Genomic DNA, 26,822 nt, shown 5'->3' on the forward strand with positions numbered 1-26,822 from the left:
CCCCTTTGCCATGGGCTGCAGGGCCCTGGCACTTTCCGGGCACAACCGGAGTCCCCTGGGGGCAAATTTGGGGTGGGAAACCCAGATTCCATCTCCTCTGCAAGGACACGCGTGCCACCAAGCAGCCTGCTTGCCTGCAGCCATGTGCAGGAGGGGACAGGAGGGGACGGCGAGCATCCCGTCCCCCTGCCCAGGGGGATGCTCTGATCTGGGGCGGCGAGCAGCGTATGGCAGGGAAACCTCCCGGGGACCCAGCCCGGGTGATTCCCAGGGGGTTGGGAGCTCTGGTAGGGAAAATTCCCTCCCAAACTGACTCCTCTCCTCAAACAACTCGTTTCCTCGGGACGTTCCCTGGCCACCGTTCCCGGCAGCCCGCAGCGGTGCTCCTTACCTTCTCGCCGTGCCCCGGCGATGCTGGCTCGCTGTGGATGCTGCCCTGGAAGGGTCCCCAGGAGAAACCCTCAGGGAGGCTCCTGCGGGTTCGTACCCGCCTCTCCCCGTCCTGCCCGGCCAGATCCAGCTCATCTGCGGGGAGACAGGCACAGCATCAGCGCCGGACCCCTGCCCCGCGGCAACCCCGGGTCCCCGGAGACGTGGGCACCCACTTGGAGCCGAGAGCTGCTGGTGGGTGCCCCGGGACTGCGTGTTTGTGGTGGGTGGGTGGGATCCGGCTGCTCGCCGGGGGGGGGTCCGGGCACGGCACGGGGGGTCCGGACACGGTGGCGGAGCGGAAGGAGCATTTCCCATCCCCGCACCCAAAGTCACAGCAGCTTCAGGGCTTAATGGCTTTGATTATCTGATAAGCCTGTGGTTTAATGGGTTAGATAACATGTTAATACGCTATGAAGGCTGCTCTAAAATGTTTTAACTGTGCCTTTGTCTTTTGGAGCGCAGATAAGATGGCAGGTAACCAATACGCAGATGGATGTGCGCTGGCTGCCCCTCGCCACGCAGAAGGAAGGGGCCGGATGCTGCACCCCAAACCCCAAGATGCTCCCCCAAGGACGGTGAGCCAAACCGGCGAGGCAGGGTGCTCAGGGCACCCGGCTGTGTCCGTAGAGGGCTCCCAGCACCCTGGGGTGCTCCGGGGCAGCGGTGGGGTCGCCTCCCCGTGATCCTGCCATTGGAAAGAGCCCCCCTAAAGCCACGCGTCCGGAGTCCCGTCCTTCGAGGGCAGCGTGGCAGATGCAGCCGGTGGCCGGGTCCTGTGGGCGGAGAGGAGGCTGCGCTCGTTTGAAGGCAAAATTGCTTTCAGAGCTGGAAGCGCGGGGAGGATAAAGCAATCCCATGGCTGCGGAGATTGAAATCTGATGTGTTTATTAGCCGGGCTGACATCTGGATCCTCTCGGCGCGGGGGTGAGTTAAGGTGAGCAACTGGAAGCGTTGGGTGGTGAGCGCGGGTTGGCGGCGCCCGCAATTGCCCGGATCCCGCTGTCACCCGTGGGTGCCCTCCGTCCGCCGAGGAAGCCCTGTGCTGCCTGGGATGCGGCTCCGAGCGCGTCCCAGGGGAGCAGCCGGTGCCCCTCGGCAAAACCCGCCGGGATGCGGGCTGGAGAAAAGGTCTGGGAAGGTGTCGAAGGTCCCCGAGGTCTCCGGGGTCACCAGGCTGGTCCCCGTGCCCAGGCACGTGCCACCCTCGGTCCCCGTGCCGCAGCCTCCAGCACGTGCCGGTGAGCAGAGAGATGTGCTCTGCCCGCAGCTCCGCTGCCCTGCCAGGGTGCAGGCAGGGCTGCCTGCCGTCCCCTTTCCCAGCACCTCCTGCCTGCAGCACCTCGGTGTCTTTGACCTGGGAGCCCTCGGCGCTGGCGTGGAGCCGGCACGCTCAGAAAGCCGCCCTGGATGCGGGCATCCCGGCTCTGTTTCTAGCTGGGATTTCATCCCCAGAGAAGTGGTTTTGGGAGGGGGCTGGGAGGGTGCGGAGCCGCTGGGCAGGATGCGGCCATCAGCCTCGGGGCCGAGCGGGGCAGACAGACCCTCGCACGGCGCACACCGCTCCGCGTTTCCAACACCCGGCTCCCGACTGACTCCCAACAGGCTGCCGGGATGCCGGGCCCCCTCCGGCCCCTCCATCACGGTCCCAGCCCCCCCCAGCCACCGGTCCTCACCTCCCCCCCCCAGCTCCAGGGAGGGGACAGCAAACCCCCACATCCCCAGGAGAGCCCCAACGGCGGTGGCTCCCCTCTGGCTTTGCCACCCCGTACAGCCGGGCTGCTTTCGGGGAATGGAGCCCAACCGCCACCTCTCCCCCTCCGTGCCCCCCCCCTTTTTGCCCCCCCTTCCCCCCGTCTCACTGGTAATCAGCGGCGTTTGGGTCAGGAGACCATGTCTCTGAGATAAGAGCGTTCGCCTGACACTTCCCATGTCAGAGCACTTCATCTTCTGTGTATCAATCCCCAGCAGAGAAAACACGCAGGCGCTGATAAAGAGAAAACCGTTCCAGACAGGGGGACAAAAATAGTGTTGCCGGAGCTGGCCCCGCTCCCCGCCAGCGCCCGATGGCCCCGGCACCGGCCGGTGGCCCGATCCGCCACTGTCACCCCAAAAACGGGGTGGTGGTGAGCCCCAGCCAGCGATGCTGAGCGGTTCTCCGTCCAGCCGGGGATGCTGCCGGAGCCGCTGCGGTACCCGGCTGCGCCCACGTTGATACGGCAAGTGAAAAAGAGGAGGAAAAGGGCGATTGCCAAACTAACCGCGCGGGACCGCCGCGCTTCGCCCTTGGCACGGGGAAGTGATGCTGAGCCAGGACGGGGCGGCCTGGGAGATGCTGCGTGTTCGCACTGTCCGCATTCAGGAGCAAAGCGAGCGAGCCGCGTCCCCGCACGGGGACAACCACGCAGCAGGGAGCAGTCCCCATCCCTACGCTCCCGACGGTGCCGGATACGGCCACGTCGCCCTGCCTGCAACCCGGGGAGGTTGGGAAGAGCCGGTGCCGGCTCGTGGGGTGCCCTGGGTGACCCCCAGCAGCTTCTCTGGTGAGCGGCGAGGAGCAAAGTCCGCGGGCGCAGGCCCCCTCCCTGCGGGATCCCCCCCCCCCCGGCAGGTGAACACCACCCCGGGTATCTCATCTGGCCATCGCTCCCCGGCCAGGCAGCGCCCCGCCTGCCCCGTCCTTATCGCAGGAGGGTTTATCTCCCAGATCATTAACCAAATTGGGCAGGGAGCTGGCTGTTTGCTTTGGGTCGAAAAGAAAAGCGGCAGAAAGGAAGGAAGGAGGGGAAAAAAATCCCCCCCCCCCGGTGAGCCGGGCGCACCTGCTTGGCGTGGCACGGACCCCAGTGTTCTGCCCGCTGCCGAAACACGGGACACCGGGATTGCTCCCTGACCCCCCCCGGGGGCCGACAGCGCCTGCTTGCCCGGTGCTGCGCCTCGGCTTATCACCCCATCGAGAGATTTCAAAGAAATAGGCTGAGCTGTGCCGGAGAGCAAAGATTAATCCTGTCATCACACCGTGGCCACGCATTGGGCGATCAACGGCTGAGAAGGCACGGCCGGCACCTGGGTCCCCGGGGATCTGGGGGGGCCCGGGTGGGCGTACGGTTAGGGACGAAGCCTGCGGGGTTGCACGGTGCCGGTGAGACATCACCACACAACACAGCCGCATCCTCCTCCGGCACGGGATGAACGCAGGAGGCTGCACCGCCCGGAGCTGCACCGAGCCTGGGCTTGCTCCTGGGTGCTCCGGCCGCATCCACGCACCTATGTTTGCTTTTCCTGTGGGAGCGAGCGGGAGGGAAGGGCAGAGGGTGCCCAGCCGGCCCCAGGAAAACCCACCGGTCCCATCCCAAGCGGCTCCCGCATCCTCTTGTCCCATCCGCATCCGTGCAACTTTAATCAAATCCGAATGAACCGGCTCTGCCCCTCAGTGGGGATCCGGGCTCGGAGGTCCCGGAGTGTTTGCAGCTGCCTGGATACTATCTGGATAAATACCGCTATCGGGGCGTCACGGGACCGCATCCCAGCATCCGCCGCACCGCGTGCTGCTCCTATTAATACAGCGCGTTGTGCCCGGCCCCGGGGGATGCCAGCCCTGGGGGGGGGTCACAACACCGGGTACACCCCAGTGGTGCAGAGCCTGGGGGAACGGCGATGGTCCCTGCTCCCAACGCGTGCGGGATGTCCCCATGGCGCGGGAACCCCCAAGGGGGAGGTAGGATGGATCCATCCATCCATCCATCCATCCATCCATCCATCCATCATTGGTACCCAACCTCCCGCGGCTCTCCTGCTCCCGCCTGGGGAAAGCCGAGCTGGAGAAGCCCCGACTCCCCCCGGCAGCCCCGGCCCGGCCCCGCCGTGTGCCCCAGCTGCTGTTTTTAGAAGCGGCGAGTGCGCGGCGGAAGGAATAAATCCTGACAACTCAACTAGCGAAATGATGTGATGGCACCGCTCCGATAAGATGGAGGGAGCCGATTGGGAAGAGTCTTAAGCTGTGAACACGCAGCATCTCCACTCTTCACCTCCACTCACAAAGGGAAATCTCTCCAAAGGGGCTAAGGAGATTATCCCAGCTTTGCCGTCCCGGGTGCTCAAGTAATCAGGGCAGCCTTGGGGACGACAAAGGAGCGAGGAGGGTTTCAATTCGAGCCTTGCTGGGCTCAGCCTGCTTGGGCTCAGCCTGGGGTTGCTCTGGCTGAGCTGCTGTGGACCGAGGGGGGACGGTCATGGGAGAGCTGGGCTGCTGCTGGCTTTGTGTCGGCACCCCCTCCCGTCCCAGCTTTGGGGTACAGGGGGGCACCCCGCTGCCCTGGGGGGGTGGGAACTGCGAGGAGATTTCTGCCTTTATCGCTCCCGCCCATCGCTGGCAATTTATTGATTTTTTTTTTTTTTTTTTTTTTTTGACAGAGTACAAAAGCAAATCTTTATCAGGCTGAACCCTGCCCCCGGTTAATGGAGGAGCTGTGACCTACCCCGGGGAGCAGAGCAGGCACCTCCCGGCGCCCGGGGTGGGGGGGGGCCAGGGAGGGGGCGAGGGTGATGGCACCCAGGAGGTACTGCACCCCAAAAGGGCCAGGCACCCCGTTTGCCAGCTGTGGTGCACAGCTGGCAGGCGGCGGCAGCGGGGAAGGCACCGGTCGTGCCACGCGTCGCCCGAGGATTGCTCTTCCCTTACACCCCACGTAAGCCGGGTGCCCTGCCCCAGCAGGATGCGTCCCGATAAGCCTCCCCGGGACGTTTGCATTCAGGGTGTTGCTGTGTCCTGCCAGGATGTGGCCCCAAGGGGGTCCCTGTCCCCAGGGGGTCCCTGTCACGGGGGGGGGGGGTCCCCATCCTGGGAAATAAATGGAGCAAACTCTGGGAATAACATCAGCATGTCCTCAAGGGAGGATGGGAAGGAGGAAAACTTCCCGGCTCCCCTGGGGCTGCCAGACCCCTGCGCCAGGGACCCCCTGTCCCTGCTCTGTCCCCACTTGTGGGGCTGCGGGGACCCCCCGGCTCTGCCCAGGCTGGTGCCAGGCAGCGGGTAGGGGTGTACTGGGGGGGCAGGAAGCCAGAGGAGGGGAGGAAGGGGAGCGAAGGGGCCCCTGGAGCCGATGCAGAGGGTAGATATCCCCTCCGGAAAAGGGGAGGGGACCGCATGGGGGGGTCGCTGCCGCAGCACCGGGCAGGGCCTGGGGCGGGGAGGAAGGACCCCTGGGGAGGCGGGGGGGCAGCACCCAGATGGAGGAGGGGGGGGTGGGAGCTCGGCTTCGCACCAAGCCCCAAACCCACCGATCCAGAGATACAGCCCCGGGCCGAGGGGCAAGGCGGCAGTGATTGACAGCTGTCAGTCACCGCGAGCCACGCAGCATCGCCCTCAGGGCTCTCACCCCCACTACGCCAGGCAGCTTTCTCCTTCCCAAGGGAAAATGGAGGGGAGGCTGGGGACAGAGAGGGGGACGCTGCCTGCACCTCTCAACAGCCCCCAGCGCTGCCCGACGCAGGGCAGTGTCCCTCCACCCCGGCAGCGTCCCCAAACTGGTCTGAGCATCCCTCCCCTCCTCACCAATATCCCCAAGCCACTCTGAGCATCCCTTCACCCTGTGGTGTCCCCAAATTGTCCTGAGCATCCCTCTACCCTGTGGTGTCCCCACACAGAGGCTGAACCGAGGGCAGGGACCTGCATCCCCTTCAATGTCCCCAATCCAGGACAGGTGCCACCCCCCGTGCTGGGACCATCCCCATCCTGATGCCAAACATCCCGCTGCCTTCAGCGCCGGCCACGTGGCTTTACCGGCCAGAAGCCAGGCAGGCGCGGGGGGGGGGGGCGTTCAGGACTCCAAGGAACCCCCCCCAAATCAGCGGGGGTACTGCCCCGAACCCCAACTTCTCCCCATGCCCCAACAATCTAACACAAACACGACTATCTGCTGCTCGGCCCGGCTCCCAGCGATAAAGAGAAATAGCTGGAATAATTTTTCCCACCCACACATACCAGGGCGGAGGGGAAGGGGGAGCGATGGGGCAGATGCGGCGCGGTGCCGACCATCCGGACGAGCCGTCCCTCCTCGCCGTGCCCTGTTCGCCCCGATAATAAACCTTGAGGTTTGCAGACAAACTCCGGGCAGCCGGAGATTATTCAGGCAGGAGTCACGGCGCAGATAAACACAACCGAAGGCGAGCGGGAGGCGAAGGGGAAGGGGAAGGCGGGAGGGAGGGGGGGAAAAAAAGTTTGCAGTTTTAATTAGACGCATCAAAAAAACCCCAGAAGTTGCTCTGTCCCATCCTGATACCCTGCAGCAGGGCTGGGGGCGAGGCCGGATTCCTGGTCCTGGGAGAGATGGACCTGAGCCACAGCCTAGAATTAACCCAGAACCATCGTTACCGCCTGGGAGCAATTAAATAAACGAATAGACAAGCTAGCAGTGGGGGCCTGGGGCTCAGCAAGGCAGAAATCTTGGTGGGGACCCAAATAGCAAAGCCGATGTAGGGAAGGGGGTGAGGAACCCCCCGGGAACGACCACAGCTGTTTTGGGGAGGGTGGGGGGACACGGCCCGGGTGGGGGACACGAGGCAAAAGCCACCCCGGGTTTGGCCCCCTCTGCTCCATCCCTTACCTATTGGCAGCCCAGTGGTGTCGGGCAAAAAGCTTCATCCCACCTTGCAGAAAGACAAGTGCTGGCCGGGCTTCCCGGGGGCTCCCAGTGGGGATTCTCCAGTGTCTCGTAACGCGGTTGAGCAGCCTGTCCCTCAGCGGGGCTCGGCTCTCCTCCATTCTCCCATCCCAACACCACGTTGGTGAAATTTCTTGGGAGTTTTTTTACCTTATCCCTCTGGGAAAACTGGCCCGACGTGGCGAGGCTGGCTGGGCAGCGATGGGGCGGGAGGGGACAGCCCTGGGAGGGGAGCCGGAGGCTGCGGGTGCTCCCGAAAGTCTCTGCTACCGACCCTGCTCTAGAGCGAACACAAACGAGTGAGAAAGATGGAAACCTGGAGCATGGCAGAGAGCTGCTGGCGGGGCCACGGGGAAGGTATTGGGGGAATTTGGGGTGGTTTGGGGGAATTGGGGAGGCTGCGCATCCCCTCTCCGGATCCACCAGAGGGTGAAGTGGCTGGCACGAGCGCACACAAAGCATGGCCACGCTCCATCCCGGCATCCCGTTGGGAAGCAGAACCGAGTCGGGGTGTCCCAGCACCCTGGCCGAAGGGGCGGCACATCCGTAAAGGCTCCCAAGTCGAGGATTACAGCCTCCAGCTCCCAGGGATTTCATATCAGCCGGGCGAGCGGCAGCCCCCTCCAGCGAACAAGGTCATTTCAAAGATAAAACAAACCACTCTTTCTCCCTCGCCGGCGCGCGGGGCCAAGGAGCCACATGGCGAGGTCCCGGCGTGCCGCGTCCCCGCGCTGCCCAGCCTCCGGCACGGCGGTGCACCCAGCGGGCAGCAGCTTCGGAGACCCAGAGGGCAAAGCCGTAGCGGGGGGGGGGGGGTTAGCCCCCGTAGCCCCCCAAAAAGGGCCAGGGGAAGGTGAGAGCCCGCAGGGCGTGAACAAAGGCGCCCGGAGCAGCCCGCTTGCCCCCCCGCCACCGCGCTGCATCTTCGCAGCTGCCATTGCTGACATACGGCGGATCCTGCCAGATAAAAAAGAAAATTCAGGCTGCTCAGAGTTTCCCTTTTTGCCAGCTCCATCCCTGATAAGTGCAGAGCCTGCAGAGCGCCTGATAGACGGGCTATCGCGGCGGTTGGTGCGAAAGGAACACCCTATCGCTGCAGCATCGCCGGACCGCCATCAACTCCCAGCCACACAGAAATTAATACCACTCCAATTACCAGAATAGAGATGGGCTGGGAGAAGGCGATAATAAAATCTCTTTTACATAAAGAATGCAAATAACCCGCTCCGGCGAGGGAAGGGGGGAAGGGGAGGCATGGCCAGAGACGAGGCTTCGTGGTCCGCAGCCGCCGGTTGTGCTGGGATACGGGGCTGCGCGGTGCCGCGACCCCCGGGATAAGGGGACGCCCGTGGGTTCGGCACCGCAGCCCCCTCCCGCCCTGCGTCGGGATGCCAGCGCGGGAGCGGGGAGCCCAGCGGTGCCGGGGGCAAAGGGCCGGGGAGCAGATAAGGAGGAGCCGGGGGTGGCCTCGCAGCTCCTTCCTGCCCGGCATGCAGGAAGGGCCGGGATATCAGCGGGGCCAGCGAGAGCTTCCCCTCGGATGGGGCGGGAAGGGGGAGCGGGGCCGTGGCTCCCCGCCGGGCCGTGGGGATTTCGGCAGCTGCAGGAGCACGTGCGCTGGCAGCCGGCATTTCCCAGGGCTTCTCCTTCGCCCAGCCCACACGGGAGGCTGGTGGCCCTGGGGACATGCTGGGGACCCTCCCGTCGCATCCATCACCGAAAGGCGATGGCTGTCCCGCAGCAGGGTCGCCCCTTCCCGTCACGCGCTGCTCCGAAACCAGATCCACCGGCATCGCCCGGCTGGGAGGTCCCCTGGGACGCGCGGGGCGCGGGCAGGGCCGGCAGCACCAACGGGGCCTGAGACGTGGCACATCCACCCTCGGGGGTCTCCGCTCCCCCACCCCGGTCCCGTCCCCGTCCGCCCGCCGGGTGCCATCCCCGGCAGACACGTGCCCGCAAACCCAATCTGCGCGGAGGAGCCCCGAACGTAACCCCATCGGCGGGTCGGTTTGGAGATAGCGGGGCGATAGGGCGCGGGGTACCCACACGGCACGCCCGGCCTCGCTGGGCTGCCAGGGCGCGGATGGCCCTGGCGCGGAGATGCCGAGAGGGAGATAGACGGCTGTATTCGCTCCTTGGGGTTTTGATAACCATCACGAAACCGCTCGAGCGTCGCTCTTGTGGTTGTCAGGATGTTTGCAAAGTGCCCTCGTGAGCGTGGGGCGACGCAGGATGGGGTCCAAACCCTCCCCGCGCCGGGGAGCACCGTGCCAGCCACGGTGCCGGCATCCCTGCTGCTCCCAGATCATCTTTTATGGTCTCAACGGTGGCTCAGGGGACGCGGGGGATCACAACCATCATCTCGTACCTCCTCCCCCAGCAGAAGCGCTGGCATTTGCAGCCTGCCCAGCCCCCAGTGCTCCCAGTCCTCCTTGTACTGGTTTTTGCAAGAGGCGGCGAATGCCTGGGGGCTGCTCCCGCCCACGGTCCAGCCAGGAAGCTTGGACGGAGCGGGGTGATCGCCGCACACCGGGGACTCACCTGGCCCGTTCCAGGCATCCGGCTCCTGCGGGGTTTCTCCGGGATCCGGCTTGTCCGGCTCCTTCGGACTCTCCGGGGTGTCTCGGGACTCTGCAGCGGGAGAGGGCAGGCAGCAGCTCACGCACCAGGAATTTCAGTGGCAGCATCCCGCGGGGGTCAGGACCACCGGACCGGTGACACCCCGGGGCCAGTATGCATATGGGGGTGTGTGTGGGGGGCGTTCCCCCTCAAAATCCCCGAGTCCAAAACCCCCACTGCCCAGCTGCGGGGTCCCCTCTGCCCCACGGGATGACCCCTAAGGACAACCCAGCCCACCCGCGCATCCTCCCAGGGATTTCCCGAGCCACCCCAGGGTGGGCACCCACCTCTCACCCCCAAACCCCCCCCCCCCCACGTCTCTCCAATCCCACCGTGGACCCCACGTCACCCGGTTCAGCCCCACTCCCGTCACGGCTCTATTTGTAGCGTATTCATAGCAACTTGATAACAATTATTTTCTCCATTAACTGCTGCTGGAGATGCAGCTGATAAAGCCTATCTGCATATGACAGTGTGGAAGATTAGCGCCCAAAGTACATGTTTGCCTTGGCGTCCCGGGCGGATAACCAGCGCGGAGCCCAATCGATCGGCGCCAGAGTGAACACCCAGGGGTGACGTCACCGGCATTGGAGATTATTAATACAGGTGATAAGCGGAATGATTAACATCAAATAAATCAATCACCGGGTATAAAAGTCCTATTATTTTTGGCTATAAATCAAAGTGCCTGGCATATCGATTTTTATCCATCGCGCTGAAAGCTTTAGTGGCCGTTATTGCTGCTCGGCGTTATCTCTGCTATCACCTTTTTATCGAGGCAGGCTAGTGCCAGGTGCAGCTCCGTGCCCGGGCTCCCGGCTCCCTCGCCCCCAGCCCCGCTCCCCCATCAGATAAGCGCCGCTCGCTTCTCCCTGCTGCCGAGCAAAGTTTGCCGGCGAGCCCGCCCTGTCCCGGCTATCGGGGTGCCGGCGGGGATTCCTCCCCCTCTCCCGGTGCATCACGGGTTGGCTCCCGTGGTTTTGGGGGTGGCTTTGCTCCCCGGTTGCCGGCGGCTGAGGGCAGCGGGTGCTTGCTGGGGACCGGCCGGCTCCATTAGCCGGCACAGCCTTGCCCTGCCGCGGTTATCTCGAAGGGCACTGCAAACATTAACTGATTAGGATTTGCCCCCACCTCCACAGGAAGGAACTTAAAGGATATCTGGGGACTGTTTCAGCCCGGCCCTGAAACGCAGCCACCTCTGGGGTGGGGCACGGCACGGCACGGCACGGCACGGCGCGGCGGCAGGCAGGCGGCGTGGGCAGGAAGCAGGCAGCAACGGCCCTGTCCCCCCATCCCCATCCCTGGCGCTGCCCGTGCCAGCACCCGCGGCCTCGGTGGCTGCTTTGCACCCCGGGGTGGGGGGTGGGTGTGCGTGTGTTTCGCTTTGCACCCCAAGGGACGTGATTTTACACCCCGGGGGGTCACGTTGCACCCCCGCATCCCTCTGCCGCCACCGGCAGCTCAGCGCCGGGGCGGGCGAAAGGCGCTGAAACGGATACAGGGTGACGGTGCTCATTAGCAGCCATCGCGGCGAGCAACCCGCCTCTGGTTTCCAGGAGCCCGGCTTGCGGCCCCCCCCAGCCCCGCCACGCCGAGATTGCTCCTGCCCGCGCCGGCTGCGGAAGCCCCTCCGTGCCGGGGAGCATCCCCGCTCCTGGGCGGTTGCTCGCCATCACCCCGGGGCCAGGCTGCCCCCAGTGGGTCCTGCCACCGGCCGGGGGGTGCCCGGAGGGACGGAGCACCCCAGGAAGACTGGGGGTCTCACTTAACCTACAGCCCAACCCTGGCTGGACGGGCGGGATGCTTCGTTTGCTAATTAACACCGTGCACGGGCAGCGGAGATGATGCCCGGGATGCCGGCATAGCCTGTCCCCGTGGTGGGGGGACATCACGGTCAGCCCCCACCATCACGGCGAGACTCACCTTCGCTGCCGGGGGGGCTGGAGGCATCGCACTCGGCAGAGCCCTCGCGGTCCGAGGCGGCCCCCTCCCTCTCCGAGGGGCTCTTCTCCCCCGCCGGGCCGTCCTCGCCTTCCTCCATCGCTGCCAGGGAACCTGCCGAAACACAGAGGGCGCAGTCACGGGGGGAGGACCGGAGGGAAAAAACCCCCAGTGGGCTTTTCCCAGTTGGGAAATGTAGGATGCCAGTGCCCCGGGGGCTGGCAAGGGGCCCTCCCCTGGCCCACCATGGGCACGGGGCCGCACAAGATCCCCCCAGAGCTGCGTGCCGCAGGAAGGGAAACCCCGTCCCGGCCGGCCCCGCGGCCCAGCGTCTGCCTGGGGACCCTCGCCCCCCTCCAGAAGGGGGGTTACAGAGCCACCGCCTTGCTCCGGGGGGTCCCCCGCAGACATCGTGGGGAACGAGCCCCGCATCTGCCCGGGGACGTGAGAGGGGTCCCCACGTGCCGCAGGCACAGCGAGGTGCCCAGCCCGCTGCGCCCCTCACCTCTACTTCCCACCCGACCCCCCCCTCCAAGCGCCGGCCCCAGACAGGGCGAGGGACCCCAGCGACCTTTCACACAGCCCCCAGCACCCCTTGTCTGACGGGGGACCCATGACACAGCCCCCCGCCCTGCACCCACGGCCCCGGGCAAAGGGGGATGCTGCAGTGGGGACAGGGGTGCGAGCAGGATGCACGGAGGGTGCCAATGGGGTGCATGCGGAGGACACCCCAGCAGCACCCCCCACCCCCAACAGCCTTGCCGGTCCACGCCGCCGTTTCCATGGCAACGCAGCATCCCCCATCCCCGCCGAAATCAAGAACTAAAGAGCGGCGCACGCGGCTTGTGCCACGCGAAGCCGCGCCATGGGGCTGCCCGGTGCCCCATCCGGCACCGCCTCGTCGAGCCCGGCACGCGGGCAGGGGGAACGGCGCGGTGACAAACCGTCTGCAGACCTCAGCTGCTCTCTGTGACTCCAGGCATGTATATTTACAGCAGGAGAACAAAGAGCCCATAATCTATACAAAGCAGACAACAATGAGCGTGAATAAAGAGCCTGCCGGAGAAGGGAAGGCAATTTATTCTAATTCTGCTAATTTCAGTTCCAGCACAATTAAAAAGGCTCTGATAATATTCAGAAACAATCGCCAGCTAACAAATCGTTTCTCTCGCTGTAAATGAAACATTGTTAGGCTAATTTCTTCTTTCACGCCTTCGCGGCTCTTGGGCTTCTGATAAAGTTAACCCGACTCTCGCCTGCTCCACGGTTTGGCACCTCCAGCCTGGCCAGGGAGGGATGGACGGGGCCAGGACCACGCGTAGCACCCACCCAGGGGTGCCCAGACCACCCGTATCCTGCCCCGAAACACCGAGCCCCGGCCAGAACGGAGACGGGGATGCCCCGTATAAAAACAATTGTGTAAAACCTGGGCTTTGGGTACCGCAGCATCCCCGAGCGCCTACGGGGATGATGGGCGGCTGGCAGCATCCCTATCCCACGTCACCGCGGTCCTTGGATGCATCCCAGCACCCAGCCTGCCCCATCCTGCTCCCAACGCACCCGTCCATCCCCAGGGGATGCTCTGCCACCGGTGCTCCCGGCGCTGCCAGCTGCTTAAACGAACTACTGGATAGCTTAAAAAAAAAAAAGAAAAAAAATAAAAAAAGGGAAAAAAGAAAAAAAAAAAAAAAAAGGCAAGCGAGGGAGAGGGAGCGCGGAGCTGGGAGCGGAGCGTCACTTCTCCGGGATTGCTGGAAGCCCTGCACAGTTATCACCGCACACAGCCTCCCTCGGCTTGCCTGATCTGTCTATTCTTCATTAAGCAAATACGCTGAAATGGAAATGAAAACATAATAGCTATTTGATTTTCGGCGAGATATTTTGCATATTGGTTCAGTGCTGATAGTGGAATTTCATCAACTCCCTTTTTTCATGCTTTAAAACTGAATTACTGAGGCTGGCTTTACAGAGAGGGGAAGAGCCAAAAAATGCTCCCTTCCAAGATACTCCGCTTCGACGATTAACTCTTCTCCCTCCCTCCTTTTTTTTTTTTTTTGATAACAAGGAAGGATTTTTTTTTCCCCCCTCTTCTTTTTTTTAAAAAAATTACAGCGATTGTAAAAACTTGCAGGAAGCGGGGACGATGTGCCCGTGTCACCCATGCGCAGGCTGGGGCTGCGGGTCCGGGCGGGCGCGAGGGTCGGCATTCCCGGGGTTTTTCCAGCGGTAGGAAAACCCATCGTTACCCAGGGGATGATTTGATCATTTCACTCAAATTAAGGTTCTCCCGGCACAGGAACAATAAAACCTTTTCTCGATTCTTTGCGCTTATCCGATAAATTAAATAAAAGGAAAAATAATATAGAAAATAAAAAAAAAAAAAGGAGGGAGGACTTCTCCAGGCTGCCAAGAGTGAGACCCTGGACGCTCCGAAAGCCGGCACGCAGACAAGAGCAAAGCGATAAGAGGCCTCGATAACAGATAGAAAATAGCAACAGCCCCAGACTTTCCCACCGGCTCTGGAGCGGGAGGAGGAGGAGGAGGAGGAGGAGGAGGAGGAGGAGGAGGAGGAGGAGGAGGAGGAGTCCCCGTGGTGGAAAGCGGGTCCTGGACCAAAAACACGTGCAGGATGGGGGCAACCTGCCTTCGCCGTCTGGCGTTCATCGACACGCACCCAACTCCAAAACCTGGTTATTTTTAAAAATAAAGAGGTTGGGCAGGTGGGGAGCCCAAGGGAGGGCGCCGGGAGGGCGCGAGCCCGGATCTGGGCAGCCTCGCGCCCCAAACCTCACCCCCGGCACCCCAAAGCGCAGCGAGTCCCCAGGATGTCACCCCCCGCCCCGCCATGGGCAGCGCGATGGAGGCTCTTTCCTTCCTCCTGCCAGCTCCTCCTCATCCCCGCGCTGGCCCTGGATCCATCTTCCAATTAAAAATAAACCAAAAATACTACAACTAAACCCAAAACCCCCTAAGCAGCCAGGGGAGGGTCCCCACCAGCACCGCCACGACGCTCATCCAGCACATCGCGATCGAGATGCGGGGAGCCCAGCTCAGGCATCGCCTTCTTGGGGCGGTGTCGCTGCCCCTAAACCTCCCTGTTTTCCCCCAAATTTCGCTGCCATGAGCAAAGGGACGCAGGAGCGGGCACGGGGGCTGGTATTCCCCGTGGAAAGCCACCCTCGGAGAGGGATGCAGCTGCTCCCGGATCCTTGCACCGGCTGCAAAACCATCCCTGGTGATTCGGTGGGGTCCGGCACAGCCCGGGGATTCCCCGGGGTCTCGTAGCAGGGTTGTGCCGTGTCAGCCCCGCAGCAAGCAACGCCCAGAGAGCAACCCGGGCTGCAAATCCAAAAACCACCGGTATCTGATGGGACACCAGCCCGCCTCTTCTCACCCAATTTTTCCCTGGTATGTATTAATGTTTGCTTTCACTGACGACCTCGGGTGCCCCCGAGCCCGTTCCCCGGGGATCGGGGATGCCAAGCACCGCGGCTGAGGGCAAACGAGGTTTTGGTGGCCGGGAAATGATGCCGGTCCTCAAAGGCCACGTTATCCAGCGGGTTATTTTTTCCCCTCCCCTGGGTTGATGCTGCTGGGATCCAGCATTAAATTCCAACGCTCTCCCCTCCCGGGACCCCCCTTTTGGAGGAAAACGGATCTTTTTGAACACAAATCAACCCTCTGCCCTATCAGCCCGGCTGCAGCATCCCGGGACCGGGCTCCCCCCGCGGATATCGGCACATTAAATATCAGCCCCATGCATGGAGCCGATAGCGGCTGGGGCCAGCCCCAGCCCTGGCCGTACCTATCTCTAATTCGGGGCCCTTCTCCATCACCCCCAGATAAAACTTGCCCCGACCCTTCGCGCGGTGCCCTGAGTTAAAAGGGCAAGGAAAAAAAAAACCAGTTTGGGGAGCTGGTAGGTGGAGGGGGGATTTTTAATGTATTTATAATAATTTATTACTAAATTATGCTGAATTTATCCAGGAGGGGAATGAAGGATAGTGGGGGATGCTACGATTGCTGGTGGGATGCTGCAATTGCTCACGGGAGGAGATGCTGCGATTGCTCGTGGGGGGGAATTTATAATAATTTACAATTAAATTTAGAAAGTATTTAGGCCTAATTTATCCAGGAGGGGAATGAAGGATAGCGGGGGATGCTGCGATTGCTGATGGGGGGAATTCTGCGATTGCTTGTGGAAGGGGGGATGCTGTGATTGCTCATGGGGGGGGATTTATAATAGTTTATAATTAAATCTATAAAGTATTTAGTCCTAATTTATCCAAGAGGGGAATGAAGGATAGCGAGGGATCGGAGGTGGTGGGTGATGCTGCGATTGCCGATGGGGGGGGGGACACGCTGTGAATGCTCACAGGGGGATTTATAATAATTTATAATTAAATTTATAGAGTAGTTAGGCCTGATCTATCCAGGAGGGGAACGAAGGACAGCGGGGGAATGAAGGTGGCGGGGGGGTGCTGCGATTTCCCATGGCGGGGGCAGGATGCTGCGAGTGCTCACAGAGAGATGCTGCAATTAGTGATGGGGGGGATGCTCACGTCCGCACCCCGCAGCATCCCGACCACCGCAAAAAAAAAAAAAAAAAAAAAAAAAAAAAAAAGGCAGCAGCCGGGGCAGCATCCCCATCCCAGTGATACAAAACACCCCCCCGATCCACGGCACCCCGAGCATCCCTCCCCGATCCGGGGACAGCGCTGCCCCAGGGGAGCCCCTGGCCGCAACCGTCAGGGAAGAAAAGACCCGGGGAGAAGCAGAGCCTGAGAAAAAGCAGCCCTGCTGATAGGGGAGAGATTGGTTTCAGCCGGAGCTGCTCCCCCTGCCAAGTCCATATCCTATCTGCGCGGGGTGCAGTTACTTAACATTCATCACCGCCTGAACTCTGTAACTTTATCAGCGGCCGAGCATGGCGCCATCGCCGAGCCCAGCCATTCCCGGCGCTCAGATAGGGCCGATAAACCGCTGATAGATTACAGGAGATTGTTTCACTTCAGGGGCCGCGATTACTAATACTAATAGCGAGAGAGCCCGCATCATATCAAACAGCAGCTGGAGGGGGGGGGGGGGAGAACCGGGCCACGGGGGGCACGGGAAAATAATGAGAAAGAAAATACAGGGACAATGACAATGAAGTGACTTTACGTTTCAGATGGGGTCGATAACGCCCTGATAGATTTTAAGAGAGGAGAGAGTCTAATAGAGCCGTCCCCGGCCCCGGCACATCAGATGGATGGGAGCAGATTGCTCCCTCAGACGGGGATGCGATGCTCAACGCGGTCCTGCGATGCTCAACGCGGTCCTGCGATGCTCAACGCGGTCCTGCCTTCCCGGCTGGCGGTGGGGCCACCGGTCGAAGCCCGGGAGGGAAACTGAGGCAGACGGTGGAGATGGGTCCTTGGCGGGGGTGTCCTACATCCCAATCCCCATCCAAGAGCAAGGTTGAGATGGTTAATCCCATGCCTATCCGGGCAGCCTGGTGTGAGTCCGGGGCTGGGGGGCAGCTGGATACCCCGATAATACGGAAGGAAACTCCATCCGTGAAGATCAGGCTCCAAACGTGCACAGGTGTGCGAGGCGGCACGGGTGTGCGAGGCTCATTGCCACCGCTGCTCCTGCGCCAGGTGCCTTCACCGCTGCTGCCCAAAAGGAGTTTTTCTGGGTGAAAAGCCCTCAGTTCTGGTACTTTTCCTCCCACCTGGACTGAAGCTGCTCCGGCCGGGAATGGCTGGCGGCGGGGGGGGGATGCTCGCCCGGTGGCGCGGCCCCGTGGAGCCCATCAATACCGGGTGACGGTGAGGCCAGAGGTCAAGCTCTTTGCTAATCTAGCGACAAATTACCCCAGAGATGCCGCACCGGAGCCGCCGCCCCCCCCTCCCCGTGGGAAGCGGTTTCGGGTCCTGCCGGGTCCATCCCGCTCCCAAAAGCTGCTGGGGAGGGAACGGGGACAGACTGCAGCCCCCAGCAGGCGAGGACAAGGGATGGAGGGACAGGGACAAGGATGGTGGTGGACATGGCCCAGGAGCTCACCAGACCCGTCACCGAAGATGCTCTGGCTGGGGTGTCCCTGCTGCTCCCAGCCCCCCAGGTGCCAGCCTGCACCCCTCCAGGGTCCCCAGCTGATGCTGCAGCAACAAACAGGGGCCGGGGGGGGCTCCAGGAGCAGAAAAGGACCCTAAGAGGGTGCAAGACGGTTGGGTGGCCCATCTGCAAGAAGCAGGGCGGGCTGCTAGCACCAGTTCCAGCAGAGGAAGGTCACTGGGACAGCGCTGTCCCCCAAAACCCTACTGCTACAGCCCCCCCTCCGCCCCCCCAGCCTTTGCCTTTGGACCAGCCCAAGCACCCGCCGTGACGCAGCCCCTCTGTCATCAGCACCTTCACCCAGCACCCCAACCCTCCTCTTCCTCCAACTCCAAGCAGCGTGGCCGTTCATGCCCAGCTCTGTGAACGCCGAGTTTCCCTCCGTGCAAACGCACGTGCCTGCGCTGCCTTGTTGGGTTTTTTTTTTTTTAATTTTTTTTTTTTTTTTCCTGTTCTTGGCATTTTGGTGGAGCGAGATAAGAGTAAAAAACAACAGAGCTGCTCGGAGAGTGAAAAAGGGAGATAGATAACGCAGATACCGACTCCTACACAAAACAGTCCTGGCTTTATCACTGCTTTTTATCACAGTTCCTCTAAAAAAAAAAAATAGAGAGAGCAGCCCAACTGGAATGGGGCAGCACATTAAAAAATGAACTTTATACTGTTTGCTCTTTAGTTTTATATTTAGATGAAACAAACTTAGATTCTTGCGGTCGATACCTTTTCCAGTTCAAGGAACCAAAAAGTCTGAAAGCCCCATTTGCTCCGGCGGGGACGAGCGAGGAAACTCAAGCATAATTTAGAAAAGCAGATGCTAAGGGAACGCTGCCCGCTCCCACCACCCAGCCACGGGCTGCGATGGTTTGAGCATCTTTATGGACCAGTGGGATGAGGCCGGTCCCAAAGCAGCCCGGCTGGACCAGGCAGCATCCCGCAGCAGAACCAGCGAGGCTCAGGCTGGAGATGGGTGCGGAAAGGCGGATGCTTCCCAAGCATCCTCGGGCCCCGCCAGCCAGCTGCCGGTCCCTGGGGACAGCCGGAGCCCACCGGAGATGCCGGGATCCCGGTGCGTGCCGCAGCCACGTGGCATCGCTACAGCCGGCACAGCCGAACATCCCCGCGGGTCCCTGGCATCCGAGGACAGCGTCTCCATCCCAGCGCGATCCCACGTGCAATGCGCCCCGTCCACGCGGATCCCAAAAATTCTTTGCCCACCGCAGGGCTCTGCCCTCCCGCTGCCAGCGCCGAGCATGGGCTGGGGAGGGCACTTGGGAGCAGAAAACCCCAACCCCCAGGGCACGGCCAGAAAGAGGGAAGGGAAAAAAATAATAATAAAAATGGACTGGAGGTTTTTCCCTCCCCTCGCACTCCCTTCCCTACCTTCTTTTTGAAAAACATAATTTATCTGTGTATTATCAAGAAATCCAGACACTTTAATCAGTGAGCTATGAAGTCAGTATTTCCATTCTTATCTAGCGGAGGAGTGGAAATGGAGAGCAGATAGGCAGCTCCGAGCCAGTCCGTGGTGGGGAATGTTAATGGGAGGAGCGGCAGAGCCATTGGCTACCGAGCTGCCGCTATCGCTGCCATTATCGGGGCGTTATCAAGGCAACCATCGCAGCGCAGTAATGGGGCCAGTTCAACTTTCCGCATTATCATAGGAGCTGGAAGTAGCATGAGAGGCCTCGGCTGGGAGACGGAGAAGCGAGCGAGCAGCCAAACTTCCCAGCGGAGCAGGGGAGGAAGCTACAAGCAGCTTTTCCTCCCTGCGGTCCCCTGAGTTGGTGATGTGCGGGGTGATGCTCTCCTGCCTCGGCATCCTCCTGCGCATTCCGGGTACCGACCCCGAGGCGCATCCCCAAAGCCCTGGGTACCAACCTGTTGAGCATCCCCAAAGCCCTGGGTACCGACCCTGAGGCGCATCCCCAAAACCCTGGGTACCGACCTGTTGAGCATCCCCAAAACCCTGGGTACCGACCCTGAGGCGCATCCCCAAAGCCCCAGGCCACGACCCCGCCGAGCATCCCCAAAACCCCGGGCCACGACCCGCGACTCGCCAAGGACGAGAGAAAACAGTGCACCTATATTTCATCAGATGAACAAATTAGAGGAGCACATTTCCTCTGCGCGCTATCGAATGGGAGATGTCAAGAAAATATGTTGATGTGAGAAAGAGGAGATAAAGAATTATTTTGGAGGAAAAAAGCCGTGGAAGGCTCTTATCTGGAGTGACTCATAGGCACACACTCCTTAACCCCACTGCAGCCCAAGGTCAGCAGTTACATTCCTTTCGGCATTTCATCCCTTCCAAAAAAACACGCTGCTGCAGGAACAATGCGGAGCCTTTGCCGGGCAGCCATCGGAAGAGGGAACTGTATTACCCCCGAAACACTTGAACTTTCCTGATAAAATAAACAGCGGGACAGCAGCCTGGCCAAGCCGGAGTGTCCAAAAGCCCTGAGTCAGGCAACAAAAACAGTCATGGGATGTGTCGCAGAAAAAAAAAAAAAAAAAAAAAAAAAAAAAAGAAAAAGCTACGGGCCTCCCGCTCCCATTTCTGCTCTTCTCCAACAGGGAGGAGCTGATTTATTCTCCTCCCCCCAGGAAGAAAAATCCATGCCCTCGGCACAGCCATAGGGCTCGCAGAGCCAGAGCACAATGCGGGGCTGGCAGAGAGGTGTTTTCCACTTTTTCTTCTTAAATAAAGAAATCTTAAAATCATAAGGTTTCACCGCTCCTGCTGTCCCCCCCAGTTGCTCCGAGCGGTGCTCGGGGCCGCTCGCATCCCTCTCGCCAGGCAGCCTCGGGTCCCAGTGCCAGGCTGCGCCGCCCTGGAAGGTCTGGGCTGGTTTTCTCTCCGCAGCGTCACCCCGGCCAGCCTTTTCCAAGGCAAACTGTGGGGTTTTTTTGCAGTAGGATGGCCAGCACGCATGGAAAACATCCTCTTCCCTTTGCCCAGCACGGCTGTATTTGACCCCAAATCCACCAACGCCAAGCAGGGCACAGCGGCTCCGTCCCCGGGCTGTGCCAGTCCCGCTGCTCCCGGTTTGGGCCGCGACGTCCCTTCCTTTCCCAGGGACGTGGGGAGCATCGCCCCCCGTGGCCGGCACGGGGCCGGGAGCATCGCACGGCACGCGGTGCCCCAGGGATGCTGCGGACGGTGGACGCAGACACGGTGACGCCGGAAGGGGTTGGCTCCCCAAGTGACTTCACAGCACGTTGTCTTTGGGATGCTGCCATCGCTGGGTGGCTCCGACAGGTCCCCAGGAAGGGACGGGGCTGCCCCTCTCCAGGAACCACGGATCACCTGCACCACGGCACTATGTCCTTGCGCAATCTGCTGCAACACCCGTGGGGAAAGGATTGCTTTCTTCCCAAGCCCTGATTGCCGAGCTGGCCGGCTCGCAACTTGGCAAGAGGGGAACCTGCAGCTTGTTAGGTGGCCTCGTGATTCACGACGGAAAATAAGACCTTGCCCAACTGCACAAGTTCAGAGCCAGAACTGTAAATCCCAGCCTGCAGTGGCTTTCCCGCTCCGGCATGGGATGTCGGTGACAGTCCTGGCAGTGCGGGCATCGGTGCGGGCATCGCCACGGCTCCGCGCCTGCTGGGGGTGCCCGGGGAGGGGGCGGCGCGGGGGTGTCCCCCGGGGGCACGGGAGGTGGAAGAGCGGCAGCAGACGCAAACCAACCCAACCCCAGCGCCCACGGGCCCTGGAAGCGGCCGCCTGCCAGAGTTGCCGCAGCCTCCCTCGCCGGCGCGGCTGCCAGCACCGCCTTCCCGCCCCGCGGCTGCCGGCGGCCGGCAGGGATGCGCGCCGGGGCTCTCGGCAGAACTGGTTTTGCTGCGCTGCCAGGTGCCGCACACGTGGTTGTGGCCAGCCTGGCTCCGGCGCTTCCCTCCAAGCATCCCGCACGCATCCTCTCTGCCCCATGTGGAGATGGGGATGGCCGGGAAGGGCCATCCTAGGAAAAATAAAAACCCCAAGCGCGGTCCCAAAACGGTCTCGCAGGGTGCGCCGGCACCGAGGGAAGCGCCCGGATGGGGCGGCTGCGGTGTGTCCCCTGACTGGCAGAGCACGGGGCCGGCGGCACGGCGCAGCCCAGAGCCCCGTAAATGGAGATATTGCTCCGGAGAGAGGCTGAGGCAAGCTGGCCCCTCAGCCGCCAGCCGCCGAGCACGGTGCTGACCCCTCTCCCAGACGCAGGACCTGCGGGGGTGTTCACACCTGGACCCCCGGCCATGGAAGAGGAGAGAAACTTCTTCCAGCGTCACCTGCGGCTGGTCCAAACCCCTCACCGAGCCGAAGCGTGGCTTCCCCGCAGTGCTGCCGAGCTACCGTCAGGAAACGGCCGGCGATGGCCAGGATTGCTCACCGCGGCGGGCTCCGATGGATGCATCCCACCAGCGCCGCTGCATCGCCAGCCCAGCCCGGGCCAGCCCCACTGCAGGGACCACGATGGGTCCTCACCTCCGGGAGCCCCAGATGCCGCCCATGGCGCATCCCAAGAGGCCGGCAGCTTCTGGCATGGGCAGACACACTGCGGAGGCAGATGTGCCACGGGGCCTCGCTGCCTGCACCCCTGCCAGCAGGACCTGCCACTTTGGGATGCCACCGAGTCAGGGCTGGCAAATGCCTCGGGGGGGGTTTGCACAAGAGGGGAGGGGTTGGCAGGCAGCGCCCCTGGGAGCAGCAGACGTGTGGGACACGGAGGTGCCACCCCTGGGATGCCAGAAGGCATGGGCAGAAAGAGGGGGCTGCGACACTGAGGCAGCCCCCAGGGAGGCACAGAAAATACCAGTTTTGGGAGCGGAGCTGGGAGGCCCTGCCTGCACCCAGCTCATCCCCGGGGAGCAGGCAGCAAACCCTCCCCACCCAGCAGAGCAGCCTGGGGTAACGCGTCTCCCCAGACACCCCGACGCCCACCCCGGCCCGGAGCATCCCTGGTAGGCGTAGATGGGGAAACTGAGGCACGGAGGCTGGCAGTGATGGAAAAGTGCAGCAGCATCAGCGTGGCAGGAGGGGAGGAAAAAAAAAAAAAACCCAAGCGGAGGCAGTTAGTCACCTGCACGGACCGAAAGGAAAAGAGCGACTCAGCGAGCAAAGGGAGCGGGAGAGGAGCGGGCAGGAGGCGTGCCGGGAGCATCCCACGCCACCGGCTCACCACGCCGCCGCTAAAAATAGATGCCGGGTTGGCCACCGTCGTCTTTACAAGAAATGCAGTTTTCCAAGCTCCCGGGAAGGATGGCTCCCACGGTCCGGCCGGCACCGCGACCCCCCCATCCGGCACCGTGACCCCTTGACCGGCATCACCGCAGAGCCCACGCGGGACCGGGGAGCAGCCGAGCTTGCAAAAGAGGAAAGGGAAAAAAAACAAACCCAAACAACAAACCCAAACCCAACTCACCCCATCAAAAGGTGGCAGGGTCTAACAGCGCAGATCGCGCTCGCTATCTAACACCATCTAATAGCAATTAAAGAAAATCCACGTACAAAAATATGACGGTGCTTTTGCCTCCCCCCCCATCCCCCCCCAGCCCATGCATTTGCTCCGCAGAGCAGAATGGGAGATAACGATCAAAAAAGAAAGTCAAAGCTCTCATCAAACTAATGCAACATCTGCAGCTGATAACAGGCGCTGGGGAGAGCTCGGCTTCTCAGCCCAGCTTGTTTCACAGAGCTCACGGGGAGGTGGGGGGGGAAACCACCTTGAGAAATTAAAAAAAACACATATGCAGCTGCCCCCCATCAGATAATTAAAGCGCCTGCGTTAATCACATTTGCAATGGAACAAATTGTTGGAGCCCTTTTGCCCCTCTTGGCTGTGTTTGTTGTTGTAGCGAATCCTGCTCTAGTCTGGTGGGGAGAGATAAGTGGTCCTTATCTCCCCTGGCAATCTCTATCAGGATGGAGATCGGGCCTCTGCGCTTATCGGAAGCTCAGATCTACTGTAGCTGAAAGCAGAATAGAAAGGGAAAAGGAAAGAAAAAAAAAAAGAAAGGAAAGAAAACCCACAAACAGGCCCCTGCAACTACTAAAAAAAATGTTCCCTTCCAGTTAATTTCGGAAGGAAAAAAAAAATATATATATATATTAGAACAACAACAGAGGGAGAGGCACATCAGCAAGATGAGATCAATCTCTCGCTTATCAGCTTCCCCCATCGGAAGACCCGGCGCTGCGAGTGCACGCACAGGCAGCTGCCAGCAGCCTCGCTCATCAGCTGTGTGCCCGTACTCCCATGTTTGAAGTTAATAAATATAACAGGCTATCTGGGCTGGAGATCAGCTCCTGCTCTCTATCAGCTCCTCACATCTATCTACCAGCAGAACAAAAGACAGACAACAACAAAAAAAATAAAATAAAGAAAGGGGAGAAAAAAAAAAAAAAAAAGAAAAAGCCCCAACCCCTGTAAAGCAGCAGCAGCAGCAGGGAGGTTGCTGGTTTTACAGCCACGGAGGGAGCGGGGGGCAAAAAGCAACTGTGTCCCGTCCCCCCCGCAGCAGGTACCCTGCAAAATGAAAGAAATAAATGCTCCGGGTGCTTCGTCTGCTATCGGAAGCCACCATCTAGATGCAATCGGCTTTCAAAGCCTCACCACCACATGCCACCGGTGCTCTGGGCAGAGCGGGTGTCCCTGGGTGGGGCTCGGAGGGACCCCACGTCGCTGGTACCCCCGTCCCCCTCCATCGCCGCATCGCTCCAGCCCAAAACGCAAAGAGGAAGGTTAAAGCAGCCGGTTAAATATAGTCCGGTGTCTGATCTTTGTCTTATCGCTCTTGGCGATCGCCCGCTCTCCCGGCGATCTCCCCTGCGAGCCTATCTGCGCATCGCATCGAGCTTTTAAAAAAAAAAAAAACAAACAAAAACCCAAAAACACAAAAAACAACAAAACCCAAACCCCAGAAGAGATGAAGCCAGAGCGAGAACATAGCGTCACCCAGGAAAATAAAATCAGCAGATACCAATCTGGAGGAGGTTTTTAATGCTCCAGCCGAGATGATAAAAAGGATAGACTTTGTGGAAACAGGTCCGGTCTGTACATGAGAGGAGTCTGGTTACCGGAGCCCTGATTCATGCATACCTTCCCTCGGCGGGGAGAGCCGTCGGAGGCAGCGGCAAGGCGCTCTCGCCGCGCTCGCCGCCTCTAATGACTGTTTTCATGTTGACACATACAGGAAGGGTTCCAAGCTTTCAGCTTTTAATCAGTTTTGGCCATCGCCGGCGGCCTGAGATCAGCCTCCCACTTTATCATTTCTTCACATCTCTGCAGAAAAGCAGCAGAGGAAGGAGATACGAGCCGCCTTCGCCCGGCCAAGCTGCCACGGCCTCATCCAGCCCCATTTCTCTCCCACCCCTGCCAAGGTCCACGTCGGTGGGTGCCGGAACGGGCGTCCTGCCGTCGGCGCGTCCCCCGCGCACGCAGCTATCGCTCACATCGGCGTTGTTATTTTGGCGGCCGCGACGCTACCGCTCGCTTCGGTCTTAACGCTCCCGGTTTAATGAGCTGGAGTTACCCAAGGAGAGATCGCCGGGCTTTTTACCGAAATAAAGCTGTGGAAGTTGGATAAAGCTAAAGGAGAAAACTATCACCAGAAAAAAAAAAATATATATAGGAGGCAGCTGGGACTATTTTTAACTCTACCCGGGTAAAAGTCTAGCTGAGCTTTATCACCAGAGCAATCACCCCAGGCAGGGAAACAGGTAGGTGCAACTCAGCCTTGCAATTATTTCAAGAGAAAGATAAAGCTAGATTATCACATGGTGGCCAGCCTTCCCTATCCTCCATCTCCCTCTTATCGCCAGCTTCCATCGACTCGAGGGGGAAAGGAAAAAAAAAAAAAAAACCACAACACGCACAGACACACCAGCGAGGAAGGGAGAAAAGCCGAGCTAAGCCCGTCACCGAAAAACTTCCAGCACTTTGCAGAATCTCTCAGCGCGCATCCCCGCCATACCGAACCCGGCCGATGGGTTGGATCGTGGGGAGCGCGACCCTCCGGAGATGGTGTATCGGCGGGGGGGAGACACGGACGGTGGCCAAAGTCCCGCGGGACCCGTGGTGGTCCTTCCCGCTGTCAGCCCGGGGTGTTCCGGCCTCGGCCGAGCTGGGGTGCAAAGCGGGAGCGTGGGGGGGCCACCGGGCAGGGAGAAAGGTTGAGGCCAGCGCGGTCGGCGGGGACGACGACGGTCAGCGGGGACGATGGCACGCCATGGCCGATGGCACCCACGGTGAGCAGGGGGGGGTCCCCGCGCGGAAAGGGGAGCCCCTGGCAGGGTGAGGGTGCCGTACCCGGGGTGAGGGGCTGCTGGCAGGGCTGGGGAGCCCCGGGGGGGGGGGGGTCGGGGAGCCCCTCACCCCGGCTCACGGCGCTGGATGGGAGGGAGGCGGGGGAGATAAGATCACAATTTCAGGCCGTCCCGACAGAGCGATGTTATCAGGACGGGACTTGCAGAACGGAATATTTTAAAGCCTTATCGGGGCCCCCATCGGGAGCCGGTACCGGAGCCACCGCGCTGGCGGGGTGGGGGGGGGGGGGGCGGGGACAGAGCCCAAAGCGGGCGCCCGGTAGCGGGAGAAGGCACCCACCGCGGCCGTCCCGGGTGGGTACCGGGGGGGGGGGTGAGTGGGCACTGGGGGCCGCGCTCCGCCGGGAGCAGAGGTGCTGCCGCCGCGGGAGCGGTGCAGGAAAATAAAGAGCGGGAGGGGGGGTGGTGTCAGTACAGAAGGGGGGTGCCGGTACCGGTAGCGGGGACTCACGTTTGATCTGCCGGGGGTTGCTCTGTTTCCTCCTGGACATCGCTCGGCGGGGGGCGAGCCCGGCGCCCCGGCTGGCGGCTGGGCGGGCGGCAGGTGGGTGGCGGCGGGCGGGCCCCCGGCTGCTCGCATGCCCGCCCGCCCGCCCGCGCTGCCGGGCCGGGGCCGGGGCCGGGGCCGGGGCCGGGCCGGGCCGTACGCGGCGGAGCGGAGCCGCCGCCGCCGCGGGATTTTCTCAATGGGGCGCCGCGGCCGATCAAACCCGCGGAACGTTCCACGGGGGCGGGGCCTGCCCCCGCCGCGCGCCGCCGCG

At 61.5% G+C, this 26,822-nt stretch overlaps 1 protein-coding gene across 4 annotated transcripts in view; it reads right to left on the reverse strand.

Annotated features, from left to right (window-relative positions):
• Nucleotides 1-26,822, reverse strand: part of ZFPM1 (zinc finger protein, FOG family member 1) — a 34,073-nt gene extending 7,251 nt beyond the window's left edge. For 2 of the 4 annotated variants that reach the window (XM_054840766.1, XM_054840764.1), the window contains exons 1-4: nucleotides 26,513-26,822; nucleotides 11,634-11,765; nucleotides 9,633-9,722; nucleotides 392-525 (exon numbers count right to left, since the gene is read on the reverse strand). In XM_054840766.1, coding sequence (XP_054696741.1) covers nucleotides 392-525; nucleotides 9,633-9,722; nucleotides 11,634-11,765; nucleotides 26,513-26,552 — 396 coding nt within the window. In that variant the 5' untranslated portion in view covers nucleotides 26,553-26,822. The remainder of the gene's footprint in view (nucleotides 1-391; nucleotides 526-9,632; nucleotides 9,723-11,633; nucleotides 11,766-26,512) is intronic. The other 2 variants (XM_054840765.1, XM_054840767.1) reach the window with 2 other exon arrangements.

This window comes from Grus americana, chromosome 13, assembly GCF_028858705.1.
Source record: "Grus americana isolate bGruAme1 chromosome 13, bGruAme1.mat, whole genome shotgun sequence".
Lineage (NCBI taxonomy): Eukaryota > Metazoa > Chordata > Aves > Gruiformes > Gruidae > Grus > Grus americana.